General features: G+C 35.0%; 1 protein-coding gene across 1 annotated transcript in view; it reads right to left on the bottom strand.

Moving 5' to 3' along the window:
• Positions 1 to 551: 551 nt before the first annotated feature.
• LOC128552466 (protein mono-ADP-ribosyltransferase PARP14-like) overlaps positions 552 to 26,499 on the bottom strand; it is a gene marked incomplete at its 3' end in the record, with an annotated part of 48,428 nt that continues 22,480 nt past the window's right edge. The window contains exons 8-13 of the mRNA XM_053533505.1: positions 17,620 to 17,853; positions 13,160 to 14,881; positions 10,198 to 10,366; positions 3,308 to 3,543; positions 2,087 to 2,155; positions 552 to 722 (exon numbers count right to left, since the gene is read on the bottom strand). Of these exons, the coding sequence (XP_053389480.1) occupies positions 552 to 722; positions 2,087 to 2,155; positions 3,308 to 3,543; positions 10,198 to 10,366; positions 13,160 to 14,881; positions 17,620 to 17,853 (2,601 nt within the window). The remainder of the gene's footprint in view (positions 723 to 2,086; positions 2,156 to 3,307; positions 3,544 to 10,197; positions 10,367 to 13,159; positions 14,882 to 17,619; positions 17,854 to 26,499) is intronic.

Here is a 26,499-nt window from a genome sequence, read left to right as displayed (position 1 = left end):
TTTCTAAAATAAACACCCACATATGTGTAAAAAGGGGCTGAACATCAAATTAGTGAATCTCAAAGTAAGAAACAAGAAAAAAAACATCCATGGGGGATTTGTAAAACAAAACTGTGTTCACAATGTTACTGCAGATGGGTGGAGTACTAGAACATTGATACTGGTCGAAATTTATACCAGTTACAGCAATTATCTATGTATCGTGAACTGCATTAAATTGTTAAATTAAAATCTCAAGGAAGCTACTACTAAATATCAATTAATTTTCAAAGTTTGACCTGGACGTTTTTGAGGACTTTTTACCTCGCAAGTAACTCGAGATGACACATCATCAATAAAACTTTACGTTGGAAATAGCTTAAGGGTCTGAAATGATTTCTTGTAATATAATAGGCATATATCTTTGTATAAGTTAAATCTTGGTACCTTCAATATTTTTATAAATATCCTCCATACAAGAAATGTGACGGTCGGACATAAGGATAGACGGACAAGGCGGAGACTATAAGCTTTCCCCATGCCCACTTCAGGGAGCATAATAAAACTCATACCTGGATTTTCAGTAAAAGTAACCATGACAACATCTTTTTGTTCTGCATGATAGTCCATTGTATCCGGTATAGATCCTGTTTTTGACTCTATGAAGTTGAACAAACAATCCTGTGTTGTGGTTGGCTTTAATCCTCTAATAAGAATCTTGTTCTTGTATGATGGTGCTGGTACTAGAGGATTACAGATAGAAACATTTAACTCTTCACAAATGTATCTGCATCGTTATGAAATCTTACTAGACGAAATATCTATACTATGATACATGACAGCAACATATTAATTTGGACTGCTAATTCCGTGTTTGAGCTCAAGCATTTTGTCAATCATTCATTTTCCCATGTAGGAACGCCTCGGTAGCCAATTGGTAGAGCGTCCGTTCGAGAGCGGGAGGTTGTGGGTTCGATCCCTTGCTGCGTCATAACTAAGACGTAAAAATAGTGCTAGAAGCTTCCTCGCTTTGCGCTCAGCATTAAAAGGGAAGTGCTAGGACTGGTCAGCCCGGTGTCAACATGTATAATGTGGCTGGGTTGAATACGGCGCGATATTCCAGTGAGGCAGCATTATAAAGTTGGGCATTGTGCTCACTGCTATATGTAGACACCGTCGTTTATATGACTGAAAAATAAAAACAAGACGTTTAACACGAACCCACACACACCCTTGTAAGTCCGTAACTGAATTGAACATTATCCATGGAAGAATATTGCTCAATAAACTTGTGTATTGATGCCCAAACGTATGACCAACGCAGAAAACCTATATCACGCACATCAATACATGATGTTTATATGTATGAAATTTCGATGGAATCCATTCGAATTGTTGATAAAAAAAACCAATTTTGTCATATTAACATCATATTGCGATCTTATGTACGAAATGTCAAGGGTCTCCGTAGGAATTTTTGCAAAATAATTTTACCCCCCAAAAAATGTTAAAATAAAAATTTGTTGAAATCTTAAAGAAACTAGAGACGACGGGCGAATGACTGGCGAGATCTACCGATTCTAACACATGCATATTGATTCATAATATTAGGATTTGTTTCATATCTTTTGTGCGGATGGTCGCTTAAGGAACATGTATACAGAAGTATAATAGTTGATAAAAAGCCTCCTCTTCTGTGTAAATTTGACGAAAAATAACACACTCTAATTGTAATGCTTTTGACAAACTCATCGATAATAATGATTTATATCTTTGAAACTATTTCAAAATCGAAACAGCGGTTTCTGATGAGATGTTGCTTGGAAATGGTTCTACTTTAAGCTCAGGCAGCTCCTATATGCAGACATACAGAATTGTTTAAACAATTTTGAAATAAAAAGCATCCAAGGACCATCCATGCCAAGACATTTTATCACAAAATCTTCCAGAGCAGATTTGGTTTGGAGAATATTTAGGCAGGCGACGCCAACTTGAGACTGACGTCTGACACTGAATGACCACATAAAACCCTTGAGCTTGAGCACCTTTTCTTCTAATGAAGTAACAAACCTCTAATTGCACATCGGGTGTTTTTCTTAATACACACCTGAGCTTGTGTAATACTCATCATCATGCACATCATCACTACCCATTTCTGCCATTTGTTGGCGTGAATCTAGGATTAGAAGAAATGTAAAGCATACATCATTCATCTTAATTGGAAAGAAAAGTCTGAATAATTTTACTTCACTACTATCTCCGAGCTTATATACCAAAAGACAACTTTGAATCTGTTCTTGCCTACCTAACGGGAGCAGACAAGCCACTCATGCACATTATGGCGTTATAAAATACATGAACACTTGCATAAAATTACAATGTTCCTGAAGGTACGGCAGTGTTAGGCTAGAACACTGATCCTACCTATCCGCATGTGTAAAACAGATGCTTACCTAACCCTCGGGAAAGTGCGAATAAAAAACCTCAGTATATCTTAGGTTTTTCGTTCCCAGCCATCCCTCGGGTTTGAAAATCCTGTCTTACGCAGGCAGTCAAGTAAGATGCACAATAAGCCCTATCATTTTATACATATACGGTTACATAATGAGTTTAATATGGACGTTTTCTGTGGGAAAAACTTTAAGGACAGCAAAGTTCTATATTACGCGCTCGTGTTTACTCTCCATTAAGCTACAATGGAACCGGAAACGTCAACATTTTTCCATATAGACGCCTGAAAATCATATTGGATGCATATCATTTTAATGTGTCGACGCGTTATTATTTTATTAAAATCAGTATTGTCTATTTTATTCAGGCTATTCAACAAATTCATAATATTTGTGCAATATATATACGACTGTGTAGATACGTATATAATGAAACAACTAATAATTGAAACATGTATCAAGACATCTGAACTTGTTCTTATCTGAATTTGTATTGCGCTGCTGAAGTTGTGCAATAGTTCCGCTGTAGAACTCGTGCACATTTCAAATTTCTCCATACAACGCTAAAACTGCGCAATATTTCCCTGCATAAGTCGTGTATATTTCATGTTCCAGTCCTACACTAGAAAAGAAAAAGTGGACATCAACCGCCCGACAGCGGAGGTTATAATATTTCGAATAAACACAGTCTCAAATCAGAATAAGTATTTGCAGACTCATACGTGCAGCCGCAAAAGACAATTATCGTTTCTTTCGACATGGTATAACATATTTACAAATATTACGTTGCTTTCTTCTATTTTCTTTTATTGGTTCTTCTAACACTTCCGCAATCATTAATAAAGATATATACAGTCAAATCAAATCAAACTACTTACAGTAGACTGATCTGTATTGTGGGGATAAGCCTAAATATGATCCATTATCTTCCTCTTCAGACTCATCCACAATCTGTATGTTGCCAAATTCCGATTTTAAGGCGTCCGTGAAGCTATCGACTGTGTTACATTTCACATCACACAGATATATATCTGATATATGGCTCTCTTGGACTTCATTAAAGAAGTTTTTCATAGCTTTGACTATTGTTCTGGTACCCTGTTTAACTGGATATCTGGAAATACATCATAGTTTCTTTGTACCTAAGGTAAAATAACAAAGACTTTAATTATGGACTGAAATGGCGATTATATCAACTCTAATCTAAATCGAGCACGTATGTAATATGAAACTTTTGACTTCATGGGACTATGCATGAATGATACACAGATCCGCATTATAAACATATTTCAGACAGGATATGGCTAGCTGAAGAAATATAGTGCGAAGAGGTCAATCACTTCAGGTTAATAAGCGACCAGTGCTTGACAAAAATGCATATACTACATACTGCAAATACAATTTTTTAACATATTTGCTCAAGCTGTATAAAAAAAATTGTTGACACACTTATTTGATTGGCCGCAACAGCAGCACAGAAGGTGCACAAAATTACCTACCCGTTTGTAATATTAACATGCATGATAAATATATGCATAACAAGAGCTGTCCGTAAGACAGCGCTCTCGACTTTTCTCAGTGCTTGACTTAGACTTACACAGTCTGTTGAGATTAAACATTTCCCATCTTATTTTTTTTTAAATATATATCAACTTTTCTGTGGCTCTCTTTTACTGTGGCTTATCTCAACAGACTTATAAAATGCGATTTCGGCTTACATAACCTCGATGAGGATTCATCAGTGTCCTAACAGTACAAAGATTTATTGCCCAATGAACAAGTCAGTGTTATGCCATTACCACTGACCACAAGGTAATAAATGAGGCTTAAAACTCCAGCCAGATGTTGAGCTGAGAGAAAATAAACTCCGCTGCTCCATAAACAAGATATAAGTTTTATGTGAATATTAAACTAGATTGTGTTTCCTTGAAGAAATGTGCAAAACAATGGAGAATAAAATATATAGGTAATTCATATATAAGTTTGCAATTTTATTAACAAAATCAACATGAAAGTGTATTTACATATTTCATATCATTGTTTCTGAAACATTTATTATGGAATTTGACTGCCTAAGATAGTAAGGAAACTAAAATGGAATTTAAAACACCAACCAAACCGGTATCAAGAATCCAGTTATGTTTATTGGGAAAAAACCCACTAGCCATTAAACATGAAATATGTTTTGAAAGATGATGAACGGTTTCGGTCAATGAAATTTGGGTTAGTTTTAAAACATAAAATAAAATAAAATGTTTGTGAATATTTATATATATATGATTAATAAAATGTCTGTAGTCGGGGGTAATGGAATGAACATCAATAATTGACAAGGTGCCTATTTTTAACAGACAATTAATAATTATATCAAGTACTTCTTAAAAATATTTCATCTGCATCCTATATTTACTGTGAGGCAATAGATTCACAATAAGTTTTGTGTTATCTTAACCTCTGAATGTTACGAAAATGTTCTTGGTACAAATATTTCTACATTGAAAAATTTACTAATTATACATTATATTAATTCAGTTACATTGTTCTCTTAAAACATCTCGATTTACATCAGGAAAAATAAGCATTATAAGAATTTTTATGATTTGTGTATGTTAATACTTTAGCATGTTAACCAGACCGGAAGTACCATTTTCATCATTATTTAAAAACCGACACCACGAATACTTTGAGCGTTTGGAAAAATAGACGGTATAACTATACTAACTTGAAAAATGTAGCTTATTACAGTTTTTAAAAGTAATCAGTGAAAGAAAAATGAAACTAGAAATATATATCTACTGTTTTTACATTTTTAGCCCACCATCATCATGATGGTGGGCTACTGAAATCACTCTGCGTCCGTGGTCTGTCCGTCATTCCGTCCGTCCGTCCGTCCGTTAACAATTTCTCGTTATCGCATATCCTCAGAAACTACTGGGGGGATTTTGACCAAACTTTGTCAGAATGATGTATTGGTACCCTAGTTGTGTCCCCCTGAAAATCAGACTGGTTCAACAATTGTTTAGTGAGTTATGGCCCTTTGTTTATTTCTATAATTTACATAGATTTATATAGGGAAAAACTTTGAAAATCTTCTTGTCCAAAACCACAGAGCCTAGGGCTTTCATATTTGGTATGAAGCATCATCTAGTGGTCCTCTACCAAGATGATTCAAATTCTTTCCCTGGGGTGTAATATGGCCCCGCCCCGGGGGTCACATGGTTTATATAGACTTATATAGGGAAAAACTTTGAAAAACCTCTTATTCAAAACCACAGGGCCTAGGGCTTTGATATTTTGTATGTGACATCATCTAGTGGTCTTCTACTAAGATTGTTCAAATTATCCCCCTAGGGTCAAATATGGCCCCGCCCCGGGGGTCACATGGTTTACATAGACTTATATAGGGAAAAACTTTTAAAATCTTCTTGTCAATAACCTACAACATTCAAATTTGGACCACATGTATGATTTTGAGTGGCAAGATGAACCTTGACATGAGTTGACCTTGATTTTGACCTAGTGACTTACTTTCACATTTCTGTAGCTACAGCCTTCAAATTTGGACCACATGCATAGTTTTGTGTCCGAAACAAACTTTGACCTTTACATTGACCTAGTGACCTACTTTCACATTTTTGAAGGTACAGGCTTCAAATTTGGACCACATGCATAGTCCTGTGTTCCAAAATAATATTTGACCTTGATTTTGACCTAGTGACCTACTTTCACATTTCTCGAGCTACAGCCTTCAAATTTCGACCACTTGCATAGTTTTGTGTACCGAAATGAACTTTGCCCTTAAGATTGACCTAGTGACCTACTTTCACATTTCTGTAGCTACAGGCTTCAAATTTAGACCACATGCATAGGATTGTGTACCGAAACAAACTTTGACCTTGACATTGACCTAGTGACCTACTTTCACATTTTTGAAGGTACAGGCTTTAAATTTGGACCACATGCATATATTTGTGTTCTGAAGTGTAATTTAATCTTGATTTTGACCTAGTGACCTACTTTCACATTTCTCAAGCTACAGCCTTCAAATTTGGACCACTTGCATAGTTTTGTGGACCTTAAGATTGACCTAGTGACCTATTCCAAATTTCTCAAACTACAGCCTTCAAACTTGATGCACATGCATAGTTTTGTGTACAAAGAACTTTGTCCTTGAAATTGATCTAGTGACCTACTTTCACATTTCTCAAGCTACAGCTTTCGAATTTGGACCACATGCACAGTGTTGTGTACGGAAATGAAATTTGACCTTGAGCTAGTCAATAAGTCTTGAAATTTGGAACACTCAAAAATGGCACATTGGTGGGCGCCAAGATCACTCTGTGATCTCTTGTTATCTTCTCTTGTAAAGATTGAAAAACAAAGTTTCTTGAATATTAAAGGTGAGGTAAGTGTATGACAAATGGTAGGGGTATGCTACTTCCATACTTGATATTTGTTTTACATTATATCAGTTGGATAATTATTGTACAAATGGTTATAAAAATGTAAGAAGAAATGTAAAAATTTAGTTTCTTTTAAAATATGAAAATTAGAGAACTTATAATGTATTGACTTGTGTTTTTTCCAATTAAAAAAAGAATTAACCAACTTCTGTAGCAGTATTATGTCAGTATATCAGCATGTAATATGACTTACTTTTCATCTTTACTTTTCCAGTTGGAAACACGCCCTTTATAATATCATTGTTTTACTTCTAAAAAATATATATTCAGTGATATGAGTTATAATTATTTACTTACAATTTCTTGATGCAATGAGCTTCATCAATAAAAACTGAACCAAGTAGATTTTTCTTTGTAAGTCAGACACAATATTTCTATAAGGTCCCAGTATGCTCTCAGGACTGCTGAGTAAAATGCTGTACTGTCCCTTCGACACATCACTAGGGACCTGATGGTTAGTGGTTTTTGAATCCAGGTCAGATAGGTAGAGTGCCTTTATTCTTCTGGATAGAAGACTTTTTTCCTGCGACTTCATTAAAGACACAAGAGGTGACACAACAATACAACATATTTTAGGCAGAATTTTACTGTCCTGTTGGTAGCTTTGCACAAATGGTGCAATTTCGAATGTTAAGGATTATGCACTTCCAGTTGGGGAACAAAAATACATCCTTTCCAGATAAATATCCTTCTACTACTTCTTTCTGATTTTCACGAATATTTGTATATCCTAGTTGTTGTAGTCCATACGCTATTGCAGTACTTCTTCCATATTACATACAAAATCTTCATGAAAAAGTTAAAATCACATCCCTTAAACCACCCATCCCTTAAATTACCTTATCATTAAATAGGCTTAATTTTAGCTATGATCGAGAGAAAAAAATTCTGCGCATATAAATATAAATTTTCAGATTGATATGATTTTCTGAAGTTGCCAACTACATGTACATGTCTATATATATTAGAATTATTGTTGGTCAGTTTTCAAGCCATATGTTACATTTTGTTACTTAGCACCCTGGTGCACAGCATGTTTTCACAGAGACCACTAAAGTCTAATTAACATGAATCTGCAATCAGATATGAAATTACAGGGACTGTAGATAGGAAAAAACTTTTTGTGATTTATTGCAGATATTAATCTACCCTATAATATAAATTAATAAAAAGTCTTACAAGGTATATTGAATAAATTGTTTTTAATTCATTCACAAAATGATTTGAAGGTATCTTGAAAAAATATTTCAAAATGTTTTTTTCTTTCAATTTCAAATCTCTTCCCTCATTTTTTTCTTATCAAGGATTCAAACGACTCATAAATAGAATTAAATTGATACTATTTTGATAAATACATTTTCTATATATTTCAAATTTAAATTGTATTTTACATACACTTACTGGGATTTTTACAATTAGTGAAAATTGATCCCTCTCTGGCTTATTCACCAAGTCATAAAAGCAAAGCACCTGTTTATTGAACCCTTGGGGCAGTCGGCCAAAGGTCACATTACATCATGAACATGTCTGCAATGATTTCTAATGAGATTGTGATTATCAGCGGGTATGAAATTTGTCCGGCTCAGGATCGCATTTGTCAAGTCGTTAGAGACAGAGGCTAGAGATATTGTAAATTTTATCAGAAAGTGGTATCAGAGAGGATTTTATGGCCAAGTGCTTTACATTTAATGACTCTAACGACTGATGCCAGTCTATGCTTGACTCTGAATTTGAGCTTTGCCAGTAAAAAAAAATCCAAGTTAAAAAGGGGCATAACTGTTAAAATTCAAATTATAGTTATGAGAATTGTGTCTACTGGTGTAGACTTTGATAGTAAATAACTACTTTGAGTTTCAAGTCAAAAGCTTTAATAGTAACAGAGATATTTGACTTTATCAAAAATTTTAACAAAAAAAATCTAAGTTAAAAGGGACATAATTCTGTCGAAATTCAAATCAGAGTTATGGGGATTATTTCTCCTGGTGTAGACTTTGATAGTAAATAAGTATTTTAAGTTTCAAGCCAATAGCTTTAATAGTAACAGAGATATTTGACTTTATCAAAAACTTTAACCAAAAATTCTAAGTTAAAAAGGGGCATAATTCTGTCAAAATTCAATCAGAGTTAAGGGGATTATTTCTCCTGGTGTAGACTTTGATGGTAAATAAGTATTTTAAGTTTTAAGTCAATAGCTTTGATAGCAACAGAGATATTTGACTTTACCAAAAACTTTAACCAACGGCGACGCCGACGCCGACACCGACGCCGGGGCGAGTGCAATAGCTCTACATTTTCTTCGAAAAGTCGAGCTAAAAATGGAACAATTGTTACTGTCAATAAAGTCTTTCTGCATGTAAATAACTTAACTATTTTTGTCATATTATTGTTCATAAAACACCCTTTAACGCATAGAAGACTCTCCTAAAATCTCATTTTCAAGATATAAAATAACTATCCAAACATTTCACTGCAACTGCTATTTTATTAAATCATATTAAAGTAATAACTCGTCACCACAAATAATACAAACAAATATCATTTGAGAACAACGCAATTAATTTTAGAGAAACACACTTACACTATTTTTCATTCATTCGCTTTGTTTGCAAAACATAACGAATGTGCTAAGCCTAAACCGTTTAGTGCGCTATCATCTAAAAGATATCAGGCAATTTAGTGTGAACATACTCAATCAAACCGCGTCTGCTATTATTCTTCTTGGTTGCATTCTTTGCTTCCAAAGGATCTTTTTGTTTCAGATTTTATTGTCTGGTTGAACTGTTTGAAACGATAAATGGTATAACATTGTATATCATATCATAAAAACTAATTAACCTTTATCATAAATTCCGCAGTGGACAGCAAATTAGCCACAAACTGACCACATGGCCACAAAACAGGGATGACCTCATTAAATGCCTTGCTGAAAGCGAACCATCCTTGGCCCAAAACAGATACTGTGACTAATCGTTGGAGTCTTAACATTTTTCTCCTTTTCATTTTGTTTCCTTATTCTATTACACTAAACTATATTCGGAGACGCAAAATAACAGAAAACAATAAAATGACTTGGACCAGCCAAATATTCATTGAGACTTCTTAATATGAAATGATGGCATCGGCAATTGTGTCAGTGTATCTATTGATATATTTTCAACATTAATGGTGTAGAATACTGCATTACAGTAATGATTTGCCATACCCAAATCTATGTCTGTCAGGCTCTCAGTCACTGCTAGCAAGCTATCAATTTATAAAGGAGTCATGTAATAATATATGTAAATGTTATTTATTAGAATACTTACTCAAATGCACCGCAACTGATAGCAGGTATTGCCATTGATGTCGCACCCTTTTCAGAAGCTTGCTGCATACATTTAAATACCGCCTCTTCCAACATGTCTTCCTCATTGTTCTCTCCGCCCCTCCAAACCGGACCAATAACATGAACAATATAATCGGCTTTCAGTTTTTCTGAAGAAACATAGCAGCTTTTACTAAACGTAATTAGTACAACAACAACAAATAAGTTTGTCATAAGGATTTAAACTCTGTTTTGTTTGACCCTAAAAATATCAACGCACATCTACACTTAGTTGTGATTACTTGATAGGTGTTTCCGTGGAATCTATTGAAAACGGAGAATTAGTTCAAGTCACATTACTCCATGCATCAATATGTTTGATGTCCAAAGACGAATATTTCTGCAATGTCTTAACTGATCCTGTAACTACGCGAATGTTTACATCATGGTGATCATTTGTTTTGAAAATTAGTATAATATGCAGTAGGAATAGCCACATTCCCAGAATGCAGCCTCCTAAACAAGAAACCTTACAGTATATACATAATTGATATGCATATCAAGTAAAAAGCAGAAAGGGAGGACAGCAAAAACGAGGAAAGGCGCACAGAGAGTACCACTTTAGTACGGTCGTTGGCAATAATATACCACAAGAAAGTTGAAATAAGTAATTGCGCACAAACCCCTCTGTGTTCTCAAATCAAAGGACACTTTATTTTAAAGGTGTCCTCCCAAGGTAATAATCTCCAAGTACGCATAAAATCTAATTATCTGAAACTAATCAAACTACAGAAAAAGTTCATTCAGCAAGTTTGTATAATGATGCAGTGTACATAATTTGTCCTAGTCGAAATAATCTTAATCTGAAATGTCTCAGCAAACAGAAAATCATACGATATGCATATATTAACATATAACAACTTTTGATCGAATCAATTTAAAGCTCTTGAAGTAGTTTGCACTACAAAATCCAAACTCCTGTAAATCAACTACGACAGTGTACACTTTTTGTCTAGTGTTCATAAACTATGCAAAAAAGCCATGCATAATTCAATTCCATGGTGACAATGTGAATAAAGTTCAACAGAATCATTTTAAAAGTGTGAAATTAGTTCGAACCATAAATATTTGCAACGAACTTGCTGACTAAATAACCGAGCATAAGCTGACACTGTTTGCGAAGAAATATATTTTGGCAAAAGTTTGAGTCAACAATTACAGCAACAGACCTATCGAACGTCCGGCATAATATAACACATACCTAACTGGCACCAAATGCCCATTTCTTATGTGTTATCTTGACATGTATTTTCTTTTCCCTTTACACTTATAAAATTAAAAAAATCTAAAGAATAAAGAATGCAAAAAGCACGTAATGCAGCAAGCAGAAAAACAGCAGTCTCGGTTTTGTTAAATCTGCGACAGTGAAAAAAAATAGTGAAAATCTAGAGATAGTGAAAAATGCAAACGGCTATAGTATACAGAAAAAATGAATGGACCCCAAAGATCATGAATGACCATAAATGAGGACAATATTGGTTTCCATAATTAATGTATTTAAGGCCCGACTTTTGTCCGTAGTCCTGTAGTAAACACTTTGTCCATCTTTCCGTTCACCTGTCTGTCCCTGTACGGGCAATGTGTTCAGGTTATTGCTTGTAACCCCTATTCTTGTTATATCAAAACTTGACAAAAGTACTCATCACAGTATTACAGAGAAATATTTCTCATTGCAGAGTTGGTGCAGCCGTTCTGCGCATGCGCGGAAAAATTATCCATTGGAGCGCACGGTAAAATTACTCACTTATTTGCATGTTCGCACGCATTTAGTGTATAAAATGCATAATAAACTGGCTAGAGGTTAGGGTTAGTATCACCATGGTTACAAAATATATACATTTAAGATATTTTCTTTCAAATTTAGTTAATCCGGTATATACCGAAGTCTGTAATATATCACAGGTGCACCAACTCTGTATTTAGTCACAGCCATTACAGAGTGCAGCGTGAATACTCCGTCATCAAAATTGATATCAGGACAAGTCAAAAGGGTCATAAAATATTGCAATTTCCTGATCTAACTTTGCTATACCCTTAGTACAATTACAAAAAGGATATTTATGTTTTTAATTATAAATCACCACGTCCTTGTTCGCAGTGCATACCATTTATCGTCCCACCTTAAAGGTAAATGTCAGGCGAAGACCTAGTGGTCAAATGTTTAAATATAGTACATTTTTCTTCTGACTCCTTATCCGTGTCACTGGCACAAGACCAGAAATAAAATGTCATTGTACATTTATACGCTAAACCTTGGTACACTGTTAGAACCATGGTACTCAGAGTGGAAATACAAGGTCAATTCAATTATGCATTTCTCACCTGTTAACGTACGGTTGGGTAAATACGTAACAATGCATATTTAACAATAAAAAATTAATTTCCATCGTGCACCTGTCACATATCAAAATTATTCTTATCGCAAAGGCACTCTAATTTATGTTTTTGTCAACGTTACAGAGAAAAATACATGTATTTGGATACCTTTCCGTGGTCAGGTGCACATGTTCTAATTTTTAAAAATATATATATGGCGTATATACAATTATACAATACAACTCAAAATGCTGAATGAAAGTCGGTTTAAAAATAATTCTGACTGTAGAATGATACAGCGAATCTTATTTGTTTTGTTTACTTAATATAAAATGCATTCCACGAGCAGTATACAAGATAACAGGGAACGACAAATAAAGTTATTCTAAGTCAGCAACCTTATCCCTAGGCCAGGGAGGCCCCATATACTCTACAAAAAGGATTTGTTTGAAGTTATTATATCATTTTAAACAGTAAGTAGTGGAATAACTTTATGTAAGCAGTGAATTGCATATTTATACGAAATTCAGTGCAGGAAAATTTGATTTTTCTTTTAATCCAAAGCCTTAAATATGTGGAATGCTTACCTTTTAAAGTCAATGCTTTCCCAAGGCCCTCACTGAGACTTATTGTTTCATCAGCAGCACTTACGAGGACTTGTACAGGCATGTCAGCTTTGTCACCTACTGCGGTGTACACTTTCCTGTTGTCATACGCTTTACAGCTAGCTTTCACCTTGATTTTGTTTCTTTTTTCATTGATTGTAGTTAAAGTATTGCAATTTTGCTCTTTGTCCCATCCATCTTTCAATGATATGACATGAGGAATGGATCTTTCTGTAGCACTGAAATCGTCCATAATGCAATGCGTTGTCATTTGATTAACTAAATCTGGTTTTGCTACTGTGCGATCTTTTTGCTTGACTCTATCAAACAGTTTGTTTAGTAATTTTTTTGACTTGATAATTCCGTCTTCAGTGCCACATATCCTACATCCATTATATTCTGAGAAAGTTATGCTTACATGGTAACTCTGTAACTGTTTACAAATTTGACTGATTTCATTTTTGTAGTGCTTTTCTATCAGTTTGTGCAGATGTTTGTTACAAGGTATGTTTTCCACTAATACTGTGTTGGAACCCAAAAAAATCTTCACGCTATCTAAAAGTTCGTTTGCGATATCATCTGTAGAACAAATCTCAACTTTAGTCATGAAATCATCAACAGCAATGTGTGCCTTTCCAGCATACAGAGAGTGCCATTCTTCTACCTTATACTGCCAGGCCTCTGAATTCATAACAGACGCAGATGATTTTGTTAATCCTATACATTGTTCCTTAATTGATTCACGGATTATGCTTATACATAGATCAATTGTTTGTTCTGATGTACTGATAATTACCAGTGCTTGACCCTGTATTTCCCAAACTCCAGTCACCTGTTGTATTTTCATTTTTTTCACAATATAGTCTTTTGTCTGCTTAGCTTTAAGAAGTCCTCCTGAAAGTGTTGATATGTTTTCAAGAGACCTTTGCGCATATTTGCTTTTCGTTTCATACAATTTCAACTTGGCATCGCGTACATTTGCTATAGACCCTTCAAACAATATTTCATTTTTCTCTTGATTGATTTTTACTTTCACTTCTGGAAACATTTCAACAACCTTAGTCGGAAATTTGTTAACAAGAAGCAATCTTGTCTCTAAAGATTTTAAACTATTGAAAGTTTCCTTAACTATTTGAGCTTCTTCGGCGATTTTCTGTAATATTTCGTAAATGCTCTTTGCAACATTTTCAACAGGGCGTTTGTTTCCAACAACTGTTACAATTCCATCATTCTTTTCTAAAAGCACCGCAACATCATCACGACCATTTCTTGTAATTGACTCCAACCGTTCCACTGTTTCGTCCCAACTTTCTTGCAAAACACTTATCTGATGGACAACAATTGTGTTTAAGAAATTGTCAAAACATTTCTCTGCCTCCATTTTCCATGTTTTAACCAGCTTAAAACAGTTCTCTAGATCTTTTGATATAGTACATTTCAAAGTTACGCCGGCACCATCTGTATGCAATACAACACGCGCATGGCAGCTCTGCAATTGTTTCTCTAGAGTTTCACGATAATATTTAGAAGCTTTTAAACATTTCTGTTTCTGAGGACAAATATCTGTCATATATAGAGGATCAGGTAGATTTAGTTTCCTTTTACAGACTTCTCCTTCAGGGCGTCCTAGACATTCCTGGTATCGTTTCACTTCTAATTGTTGTTTACTTAATACATGTTTCCTACCAATGACTGTTTCAGTTACTTGAAAAAAAAAATTGATACTCTGCTGATATAACACAGTCTAACTTTTTTTCAGTTTCATAACAATTGGAGTAATGATGGAGTTACTGTGTGAAGTGGCATGAATAACATGCCAAAAGTGCAATAATCTGAAATTTGCTTTTTGTTAAGATATTTTAGGCCAACAACAAGAGCACCACCTTGCGGGTTCAGACGCTTATCTGATTTTTTTGTCTCTGTATATTGTCCTACTATGAATTTCTAAATCCAAAATGTGCCATAATTCTTTCAAAAAGCAATGTAGAGTTATGGTACTTGTTGTACAGAGTCAACTTTTTATAGCAAATAATTGATCCAAGTTTAAAGCAATAGCTTTGACCGTTAAGGGGAAAAGCTGACTTAAACACAAATCTTAACTACGTCCAAAAGGGGCCATAATTCTTGCAAAAACCATGACGGAGTTATGCTTCTTACAGCTATTGATGGTGAACAAGTAATGCAAGTTTAAAGCAAAAGCTTTGATAGTTTAGGAGAAAATTTGACCTAAAGATAAAACTTAACCAGGCAACGCCAACGTCGACGCCGATCAAGTGATGACAATAACTTTTTCAAAAATCAGAGGAGCTATAAAACAGTAACCTAAAGCGACTGACCCGGTTCTTGCGAAAAGTCCTCTGTTACAATTCAATCGTGCTAAGATTACGCTTTCTAATTATGTTTAAATTAACATACAACATGCAGCTAAACAGAACATGCGACTAATGTGATAATTACCAACACATCAATGATATAATAGATAACAAGTGAATGAAGTCTTGCCATGCAATACAAAGCCCCTTACTAGAAGGCTAATAATTTTCTCTACTGCAGTATAACAAAATAATATGATATATGTCAATGATATACATGTATAAACAATATTGTACCACAATACAATATGCTATAAGACAACAGTTGGATTAAAATTTGCATTATCAACAGTTGTTAATTGTTATAACATCTTTTAGAATAAAAATGTATTTAATCTTTATTTTTATAACATTTCATTAAAATATTGTTTGGAAAGTATGAGAAGATTTAAGAAATCATCATATTTAAGGGAAGTTATTCTGAGGAAAATACACCAGCAGAATTTTATTTTGGATTCATATGACACATGAGTTTAAATCAAAGTATTTTACTTAACGGACAGGAAAAGCTCAATATTGATTTATGACCTTCAATTTTGACCTTCAATTTTGAGATTGGGGTCTGGTTATTGCGCAGGATAAATTGTCTTACCATGGAGAACATTTATGTCATGTAATTTTGAAATATCTTAATGGATGAAGTTATGGACCAGAAAGGAAAATGAGCTGTCCGTTAAACAGCCAATGCTCGACTCTTCGAATTTGTGTCGCAGAAGCATGAATATTACCCTTAATGTGAAAATATAGAGTTTCAATCTAATATCTGTTTTGGAAATATTATCTTGCATAAAAAACTTTAAAGGCCCTGACCTCCAGATTTGCCTAAAAATAATCTTTCTTTCAAATTGAAGTATAGACATAATATGAACATTAGAATATGAGTGGTTTTTTTTCTTGTTTCTAAAATATTTTAAAAATTCGAAATGAAGAAAACAAGATAACCGCGTCGGAAATCGAGACCCGGACCGTTGTCTTATAATGGGGTACATTTAAATTTTGTGCAAAGCAATACTGAAATCCCTTTATGGAGTGTTGAGTAACAGACCGGACAGGAAAAAAGTCATGTTAATCTTTGACCTCCAAGTGTGACCTTGAGCTTTTAAAAAAGAGACAATGTTATGCGCATGACACGTCTTCTTATGGAAATAATTGTGCCAACTGATTTTTAAATTTTGTTTGCATGACAAAGTAATGCACTGGACAGGAAAAACCCTACTGACCTTTGATATCTAAATGACCTTAACCTTTGAGCTAGCCCGGTTCTGGGTGTTGCACATGGCACATTTCCTGATTATAAAGAACATTCCCCTATATATTGTTGATTTCCGGATTTGAAAGGAGAAAAAGCCATGCTGATCTTTGACCTCAAAGTTTGACCTTGACCTTTGAGCTAAGAGTTATGATGTTGCATATGACATGTCGTCTCATGAAAGGGAGTATCTGTGCAAACTAATATTCAAATCCCTTAAAATTGCCAAATAACTATGTACCGCACTGGAAAAACGCCCTATTGACCTGTGATCTCCAAATGAGACATTGACCGTTAAGCTAGGTTTCTGGTTGTTGTGCATTACACGTCGTCTGATTATAAGGAACATTTATGCAAAGTACTATGTAATTCTTTGATGAATGACAGAGCTATGGCCCGGACACAAAACAGACCCTGTACATGCAATGTTAACATTTGCCTGCCAAGTGTGTCCTTGACGTTTAAGTTTGGGGTCTATACATGATACTTCGCCTGATTATGGGGTATATTTGTGCCAAGATGTATAAAAATCCCTTCACATTCCCTTCAGTAAAATAGCCCTGTTGACTTTTGACCCCAACGTGCGGCCTTGAACTTTAAGCTCCTTGTTTGGTACATGACACTTCGTCTTATTATGGAGCATTTATGCCAAGTACTGATAAAATCTCCTGATGAATAACAGAGATATGGACCGTACACAAAATTGCAGACAGACATACAGAATGACAGATGGACTGACAGGCGGAAAAGCGCCATCCTACAGTCCCCAAAAATGGTTTTCAACCAGGAGGGGACTAATAAACCTTAGGAATAAAACATACATGAATAGTCAGCAAAGTAGACAAGGCAAGTGTCATCATCATTCATCACCACTTTTTCAACCTGTCCGCCACCACTTTTTTGAGTGTTTTCAAAGTAGAACTCAACAGTGTCTCTGGTAACTTCTGACGGCAGGTTAGTCACTAGTATACAGCTAGATATTGGAACTTGATAAACCTTCAGCGAAGCTCCTTCCAATTCAGTTTTTCCGAATATCTTCTCGAGTTTCTGGAAATCTGTATTAAGACAACAATTGAATGACAGTGCGCTCAACTATTTGAAACATTTACATATAACAACAGCATATATACAAAAGTTCTGCGACAGTTTCCGCAGAAAAAAATAATTGGAAAAATGTCTTAAAACTATACTGTTCGGTAGTTCTACCCAGGTGCCCGCTCATGATGAAATAATACACGGAGGGGCACCTGGTGTCTTCCTCCTGGTGTCTTCCTGGTGTCTGAGAAAAGATCCTGACCCAGGACAGTCATTTTATGACTCATAAGACTTAATGATAGTTTTGAAGCATTCAGTAAAATAGTTCATGAGAAGCCTGCTTATATGCAAACATTCACCCGAATTTTATCAAAACAGTGGCATTATTTCTCATACCGTTAGCCATAGTCATATAACATATCATATGAGGTCTCCTTGGGACGAAAATAAAGTATGTAAGGAATTAAACATTTCTGTATGAAGTTACTAATACCTTTTCTACATGCAAAGAGTTCATCACATTTTTATGTTAGAGTGGCTTAAATTTAAACAAGAGGGTCACTAACCGTAAAGCGCTCATCTGTGTACAAGGATTCAAGTGTATAACGTATTATATACATTTTTGTTGTTGTTGGATTTAACGTCGCACCGACACATGACAGGTCATATGGCGACTTTCCAGCTTTAATGGTGGAGGAAGACACCAGGTGCCCCTCCGTGCATTATTTCATCATGAGCGGGCACCTGGGTAGAACTACCGAACTTCCGTAAGCCAGCTGGATGGCTTCCTCACATGAAGAATTCAATGCCCCGAGTGAGGCTCGAACGTATTATATACATGTCACAAACATTTATAAGCTTAGGGCAATAATTCGAACGACTGTGGTAGACAGTACAACTCTGATATCACATGGCAAATACCGAGGCTCTAGCTATTATTGATTCAGAGAAGAAGATTTTCAAGTTTCTTATGTAAAAGCCTAAAGTAGGTAGATGACACACACAGGGCGCGGCCATTTAGACCTTAGGTCAAACACTTGAACCATTATGATAGAGACTCACACCTTATATCACATGCCAAATATCAAAGCTCTAAAGAAAAAAGATTTTTTAAAGTCCGATAGCTAAAAATCTATTTCTAACCAAAAAGACCCATATATCCGATGAACCGCCATTATCTGAACAACTTTGAAAGAGGGTTACCTAGAGACCATTGTGTAAAGTTTAATCAAACAAAATCCATTCCATTCAGCGGTTTTGGAAGAGATGTTACTTGAAGAAATTGTTGACGAAAAGTGACAAGGACGATTTGTGTAAAATTATTTTAAAATCAGACAAGCAGTTAGCACACAAGAAGAGTTTTAAAGTTTCCATCATATACAGACAAAGGTAATCACGTAACCCCGCCCTCTGGCGGCTGTGTGTGTGTTTTTTGTTGTTGTTTTTTTTAATAATCAAAATGATTTGAGTAATCTTGGCAGAAGGACAGACAAGGGCAATTTGTGTAGAATTATTTTGAAATCTGGGCAGCAGTTTCACACAAGGAGATTTGTTAAATTTCCAGCATAAACATATAGGGGAAAGTGACCACGCCCCCTGGCAATTTTAACAATGTTGGTAGAGAGTCATAGTTTTACAAGAACCATTTGTGTAAAATTATTTTAAAGTCTGGCCAGTGGTTTCACATAAGAAGGATTTTAAAGTTTCCGTTATATACATATACGAAAAAGTGACCATGCTTCCTGGTGGCCATGTTTTTATACAAATAGGTAAAATTTGAACATTCTTGGTAAAGGGTGACATAACGAGGAGATGTCGTTTGTTGACGAAGGACGGACAACTTGACGAACGGACGAACGGACGCACGACAGACGACGGACACAGCGTGATCACAATAGCTCACCATGAGCACTATGTGCTCAGATGAGCTTTAAAAGGTAAGCCCTGGACAGTTATGAGACCTGCTTTTTGAGATCATCCCATGATGCAACAGATATGTAATGATTTTAAAGCATTCGCTGCTGTAACGTTTTAGAATCATGCTGACATGCAAACATAAATATCATTCAGATGTTAACAAGGCTATTGTTTTGACAAAACTAAAGCTAGAGTTACGTATTTCTCATGTGAAGCCATCTTATACTGTCTGACACTAGTGTGGGGGATTTGGAAAGATTTGGCCTAATAGTTTCTTTTGACAATATGTAAGCTAGTATTATATGTAAATTGTCCTGTCAGGTCATCTTCTTAAGATGCCAAAAAGATGTGTGAAGATAAAGGGCATTCGGTGTAATCGTTTTAGAGAAGACGATGTTTTACTAGAGTCAACTAAAATCTGTAACAATTACTCAGCAGGAGCAATCATTTAGGTTGTCAACCAAACCAAGGAGTATGGACAAAAATTGTTTACATATTTGGTAGAGCGTCACGCAAGAGAAAAAGCTATGCAGTTATTGGAATCTGGACAAGCGGCTGCTGACCAGAACATCTTTATCCTACCACTATGTATTTATCAGGTCGGTATTTGCCTGCCGTGTACATTTGAGGTTTATTCAGTCAATACAGGTTTATACCGTCTACTGACGGACTACTTTTTCAAGTATATGTGCTATAGGCAGTGAAAACTGGGCTGCGAGTTCGAAGCTCAAACATTTCATCATTTTACGAGGATAGCCACGGTAAATTTTTTTTTAAAAAATTGGTTGTTTCTGTTCAAGTAAACCTCAATACGGAATGGTACGGTGACGGTTTTTAAAGTCTAGGTGAATCGACCTTGACTTTGTGTATTTTGGCGTTCACTCATCTTAGTTAAAAATTTACACAAATAGCCAGATTTAAGCAGTCGGTTATTGGTATGACTTAACACCGAATATGAGATCAGATACCGATTTTGAGATATATATTTTTAACTATAAATTAAATTATTTTTTGTTTATATCAAACAATAAAACATATTAATACAATATTTCAGGGGTAATTTAGGTTGATTTGAAGCATTTATAAGGTACAGTGCAACCTCTGTAGAGCAACACCCTTTGGGAAATACAAATATTGACTGTTATGTTGTTGTTCTGGAGAGGTAAATTTCATAGTATATTTCAGTTTCGGGAAATTTTGATGATGTTGTTATAAAGAGGTTTTTGCTTAAGAGAGGGCCGCTCTGGAGAGGTTGTACTGTATTCAATGAGAATAATTCACCCGAGCACTTAAAATATCATATTCGGGGTAAAGACCGGATATGAGATGTAATTTTTTTATCTAAGATTTAAATCAATTATTTTTTTTATACCAAACTAAAATATATATTATCATAATATTCAGGCGAAGTTTGGCCGATTTGAAGCATTATAATGTATTTATTTGAAATAATTCATTCAAGCTGTATCAATGTTATATTCGTGTATGCGTGGTAAAGACCGAATATGAGATGTAAATTTTTTATCTAAGACCTAAATGTATTGTTTTTCATATCAAACTGTAATATATATTATTATACTATTTCAGGCGAAATTTTGGCTGGTTTGAAGAACTAATAGGGTATTAAATTGAGAGCGTTCTGATTTTGTACTTATATATTTCAAGATATATTTACTACAAAAAGAATTGTTTGTTTTTTATATTCAATAACAATGAAACGGTTCCATTGATCATGTAATAAGAAATAATTTACAGCAAAAGAGTGATTTAACACTTTTTATGCACGATGGATGGTTATACGTCGGGTGAAATTATTTGTACGACGTATTACCACCCGAGTGTATAAATAGTGTTAAAACACGGTTGTGCTATAAACTACTTCGATTCTAATATGCCCTTAATCTAAAACAGTAGATGAAATATAAAAGCGTTTCTTGGTCGCAAAAAAAATTGACGTCACCGCACGTTAACGTGACGTCATTCTAGCGCAATAGTGTTTTAACAGAGGCAAGCATATTAGAATTCAGTATCAACACGAGGAGGAAATCTCATCATGGCCCATTACTTTTAATTATTTTAACAATTTCAAAAGTAATAAATGGTTACTTAAAAATGTCATTCATACACCTACAAAAGTCCAAAAACAGAAATTTTTATCTCGTAATCAAACATAACAAAAAAGTTGTTGTTGTTGCGTGGCTAATAAATGACACATTATCTCTGAAGCATGAACATTTTAGAAAATTTGATAGCATGATAGTAAAAAAATTGTTTAAATGCGATTAAAATGTGCGATTAAAACAATGTATTTTTTAAAAACTAAACACAAGCGTGGTACATGAACATTGAAGTACATATACATGAACATTTGAATGTAAATACATGAACAAGAACATTGGAATATAAATGAAAATACAGGAACACTGGAATACAAATACATGAACAGTGGATTATAAATACATGAACATTCAAATACAAATACATAAACATTGTAATATAAATACATGAACATTGGAATACAACTACATGAACATTGAAATATAGATACATGATCATTGGAATATAAATACATGAACATTGTAATATAAATACATGAACATTGTAATATAAATACATGAACATTGGAATACAACTACATGAACATTGAAATATTAATACATGATCATTGGAATGTAGAAAATACCTGAATATTGGAATAAAAATACATGAACAGTGAATTAAAAATACATGAAAATTGAAATACAAATACATGAACATTGGACTATAAATACATGAACACTGGATTATATAACTAAAATACATAAAAATTGGAATACAAATAAAGGAATATAAGAATACAAATACATGTGCATTGGAATATAAATATATGAAAATTGACATGAACACTGGAATACAAATACATGAACATTGGAATACAATTTAAACACATGAACATCTGAATATAAATACATGAACATTGGAAGATAAATACAAATACATGAACATTATAGATATCTTTAAATGAAGCATAATACTTGAACATAAGAGCACAACTGCATGGATAGTGGAAGAGATGGAAAACATTAATAAACGTAGACAATATATAATTAACAGTCGATAACCAGAGTTTCTTTCAATGACAACAGTCATCATATTATGCAATGTTATAAACTTCTCTAAGAATAATATTATCACTTTGTAATAATTGGAATGTTTTATTATTCTTACATACCTTGTTATAAACAGAGGATAATGAGCAACACTGGTATTTTCTCCTCGATCCAAAGTGTGGAACTATTATATTTGTAATTTTATACATTTGATAAATATTGTTTAAACAGATAGTTGTCTGCTAAATTGGTGTTAAAATAAGATATAGTAAGGACTTATTGTAATTATTCGATCTAAACTATTCATGGTGAAAGGAATTTCATTTATCTCACATTGTCTTATACAAAAACGGAGTAAATTTACGATATAGACTGCGGGCATTTGAATTCATCTCAAGCGTGGTTTTCGGCTGTATTTTATCCGAGTCAAAACCGTTCTGCTTGTTTTTTACACGAATGCCCTATTAGCAACGATGATTTATAATACATAGAACTTCAGAAGGCAAAGTATGAGGTACGAAATAATGTTTTATTGTAAGGAATCATGTGTAACTGGATCAAGCAGACAAGGGCGTAGGAATTTACAAGTGATCGAGAGAACATCTGGATTATTTTTGTATAGAAAAAAACATTTTATAAGGAAATATATGTTATATAGGTTTAGGTGGACGGATAGCTCAGTGGTTTGCACACTGGCCTTCCAATCCTGAGGTCGGGGATTCGATCCCCGGCAGCTACTCGGGGATTTTCAGAAACGCTTTTCAGTGTTTCCCACCCAACTAGAGGTGTACTGGTCAGGAACCCAGGCAATCCTTGCGTGTATCAGTGCTATACACTGGGCACGTTAAAGAACCAGGCTGTCTATTCGCAACGAGCTAGGCTAAGTTAGCCGGACAAGCCTGTATCTGATTTCTGATCTCTCTGTCGTGGGGGCTTTGTCTCACTCTGTCCCTCTGGTCAGATCGATCTGTGTCTGTACTAGTAGAGGATGAATTATGCGCCCTGTGTGGCTGCATTTGAACTATGTAAAGCGCCTTTGAACGTGAAATTGATCATATCATGAAAAGGGTGCTATATAAATCTGGTATAATAAATAAATAAATATTATACACAGATATCATTGGCTGCAACATAAATAGAATTTAAGTTTACTGTCTATCTTAACTTAAGTTTATCCACCTCGACTCCGGAAGGTTTAGCCCCCTCGGCAAGCTTCAGGTGGATAAACTTAAGTTAAGAAAGACAGTAGCCTAATATTCTCTATGTCCACTAAATACATGTAGGACTAGTTATATGTAACTAGGATAGACTTTATATGTTTAGCTAGAAGAATTGTTTCTTTTTTGACCTCCAGTTATTTTTAGATGCCGCCAAATCTTGTCATTTGACCAGAAACCTTCTATTTTTTAGGAATGTTTAGGTATTTTACATGTTCTCGTACGAGGATTTCATGGTTAGTATTTACTGTTAAGGGTATTTCAGGTAAACAGTGAGCTATAAACTACATAATAATGTTTTGCAGTTCAGTTTCCTCTTGTAAATATTTTAAGTTTAGATGGTCTTCAGATGACAGTCTCTTTTCTGTTGACACGCGATTCTGTGTTTCAATAAAGAAAACTGTGACCTTCCGAAAGTTAAAATCCATTGACATTGAATCATTTAAAAACGAAATAAAATCTTTGGAGATTCTTGACACGAACACGTTAATTTCTGATGTTGACAAGCACGTGGAATCATTAAACAACAGTTTGATATCACTCGTTGACCAGCACGTCCCTTGGCTTACTAAAAAAACAATAGTGCTTAGACCGACTTGTCCATGATATAATGAAGAACTACACGAAAAAAAAACAAAAACAAATATCAAACAGGGAATGCCACGTACCAAAAACGCAGCCTCCCCAAAACGAAACGCACAATACGCAGACGCGCACACCACAAACACACATACACATACACGCGCTCACACAGAAAAAGCCAACACATTAGGACAAAACGAACAAACAAAGGAACACAGTGGGGCACCGCCTTGGAACGGTCAGTGGCAAAAACACCACTGGGGAGCTTAAACCGGTTAATGGTGCGCACCCAACCTCACTCTTACCCCCACCATGTTCCAAAGACACGGGACAGTGTAAATAAAAGTAATCCCCTCCAGGTGAATCTCTAACACACGTAATGGAAACAAAAAGGCATGGCATGTAAAACACAAAAATGCTCGTGTATAAATATATAAAAAGCAAACCTTTAGAACCAAAAAGGTATGTACTCAACGCCTTTTCAGAAGACAGAGCAACAAGAGAAACACCCTTAAGGGCCCGACGAAACAGGCCAGAAGACAGATATCAAAACAGTTCAGTCCTGGTAGGATTTAAAAACTGCTTATTATAGAGTCCTCCCCCTCTTCCGTCAGACACAATCAAAGAGGAAAGCGTAGTGTCCAACTGTAAACGGGTTGAACACTAAACATGCGGTATGTCTCAAAACAGTTGGGTCGTAACCTCTTTTAATAAAACGTTTTATAATTTTACCAAATACATTTGGAAAATTGCCATGACCCAAGATCTTACGAAGTTTGTAAACCACATTCCCATAAAGAAGCCAAACATTTGAAACGAAAACTTGAACGCAAATGGAGAAAAACAAATCTGACAGTGGATCGTGGGATATACAGATATCACTGTGCTTCTGTGAATAAATTGCTGAAACAAACACGTGTAAATTTCTATTCTGAAAAAACAGAGTCCTGCGGACGCGATCAGAAAACCTTATTCAAAGTGACAAAGAATCTTCTTGGTAGAGACGAGGAGGTCGTGCTGCCAACATCTTCTTCTTCCAAAGAACTAGCGCAAACTTTCAGCGATTTCTTCATCGATAAAATTGATGGAATTAGAAATAAAATTAAGTCAGAAACAGACTTACAAACCGGTGTTACCACCGAAGAAATTTCGAACACGCAAATAGATAAACTTGTTGAATTCACTCCAGTCTCACAGGATGAAGTGAAAAAAGTTATTTCAAAATCTGCAAGTAAATCGTGTGAGCTAGATCCACTTCCAACATGGCTTTTGAAAGAATGCTTAGAAGAACTGCTACTATCTCTCACTAAAATAATAAATTATTCTTTGGAGAAAGCCTATGTACCGAAATCCTTCAAAAGTTCGTTGATCAGACCACTCATCAAAAAGTCAGATCTAGATGCAAATGTTCTGAAGAACTACAGACCTGTATCTAATTTACCGTACGTGTCTAAAATACTTGAAAAGGTAGTCGATGCAGGTTTGGAGAGCCACTTGTCTTTGAACAGTCTCCACGAAGAACACCAGTCTGCATACAGAAAATTTCACTCCACTGAGACTGCATTACTGAAAGTTCAAAATGACATTCTCAACTCCCTTGACCAAAATGATGTAACAATGTTAGTGATGCTTGACCTTTCGGCTGCTTTCGATACCATCGACCACAAGACACTATTGCACCGCCTCCACGACCACTTTGGTATCGCGGGGAAACCACTTGAATGGATAACTTCATATCTGAGCGACCGCTACCAAACAGTGACCATAGATAGTGAATTGTCAAAACCAGTGCAAATGACATACAATGTCCCACAGGGGTCCGTTCTCGGACCAAAATTTTTCACAATGTACACTAAACCAG

This window comes from Mercenaria mercenaria, unplaced genomic scaffold, assembly GCF_021730395.1.
Source record: "Mercenaria mercenaria strain notata unplaced genomic scaffold, MADL_Memer_1 contig_2825, whole genome shotgun sequence".
Taxonomy (NCBI): domain Eukaryota; kingdom Metazoa; phylum Mollusca; class Bivalvia; order Venerida; family Veneridae; genus Mercenaria; species Mercenaria mercenaria.
Note: the sequence above shows the minus strand (reverse complement) of the source record. Positions and strands in the feature narration are given on the sequence as shown.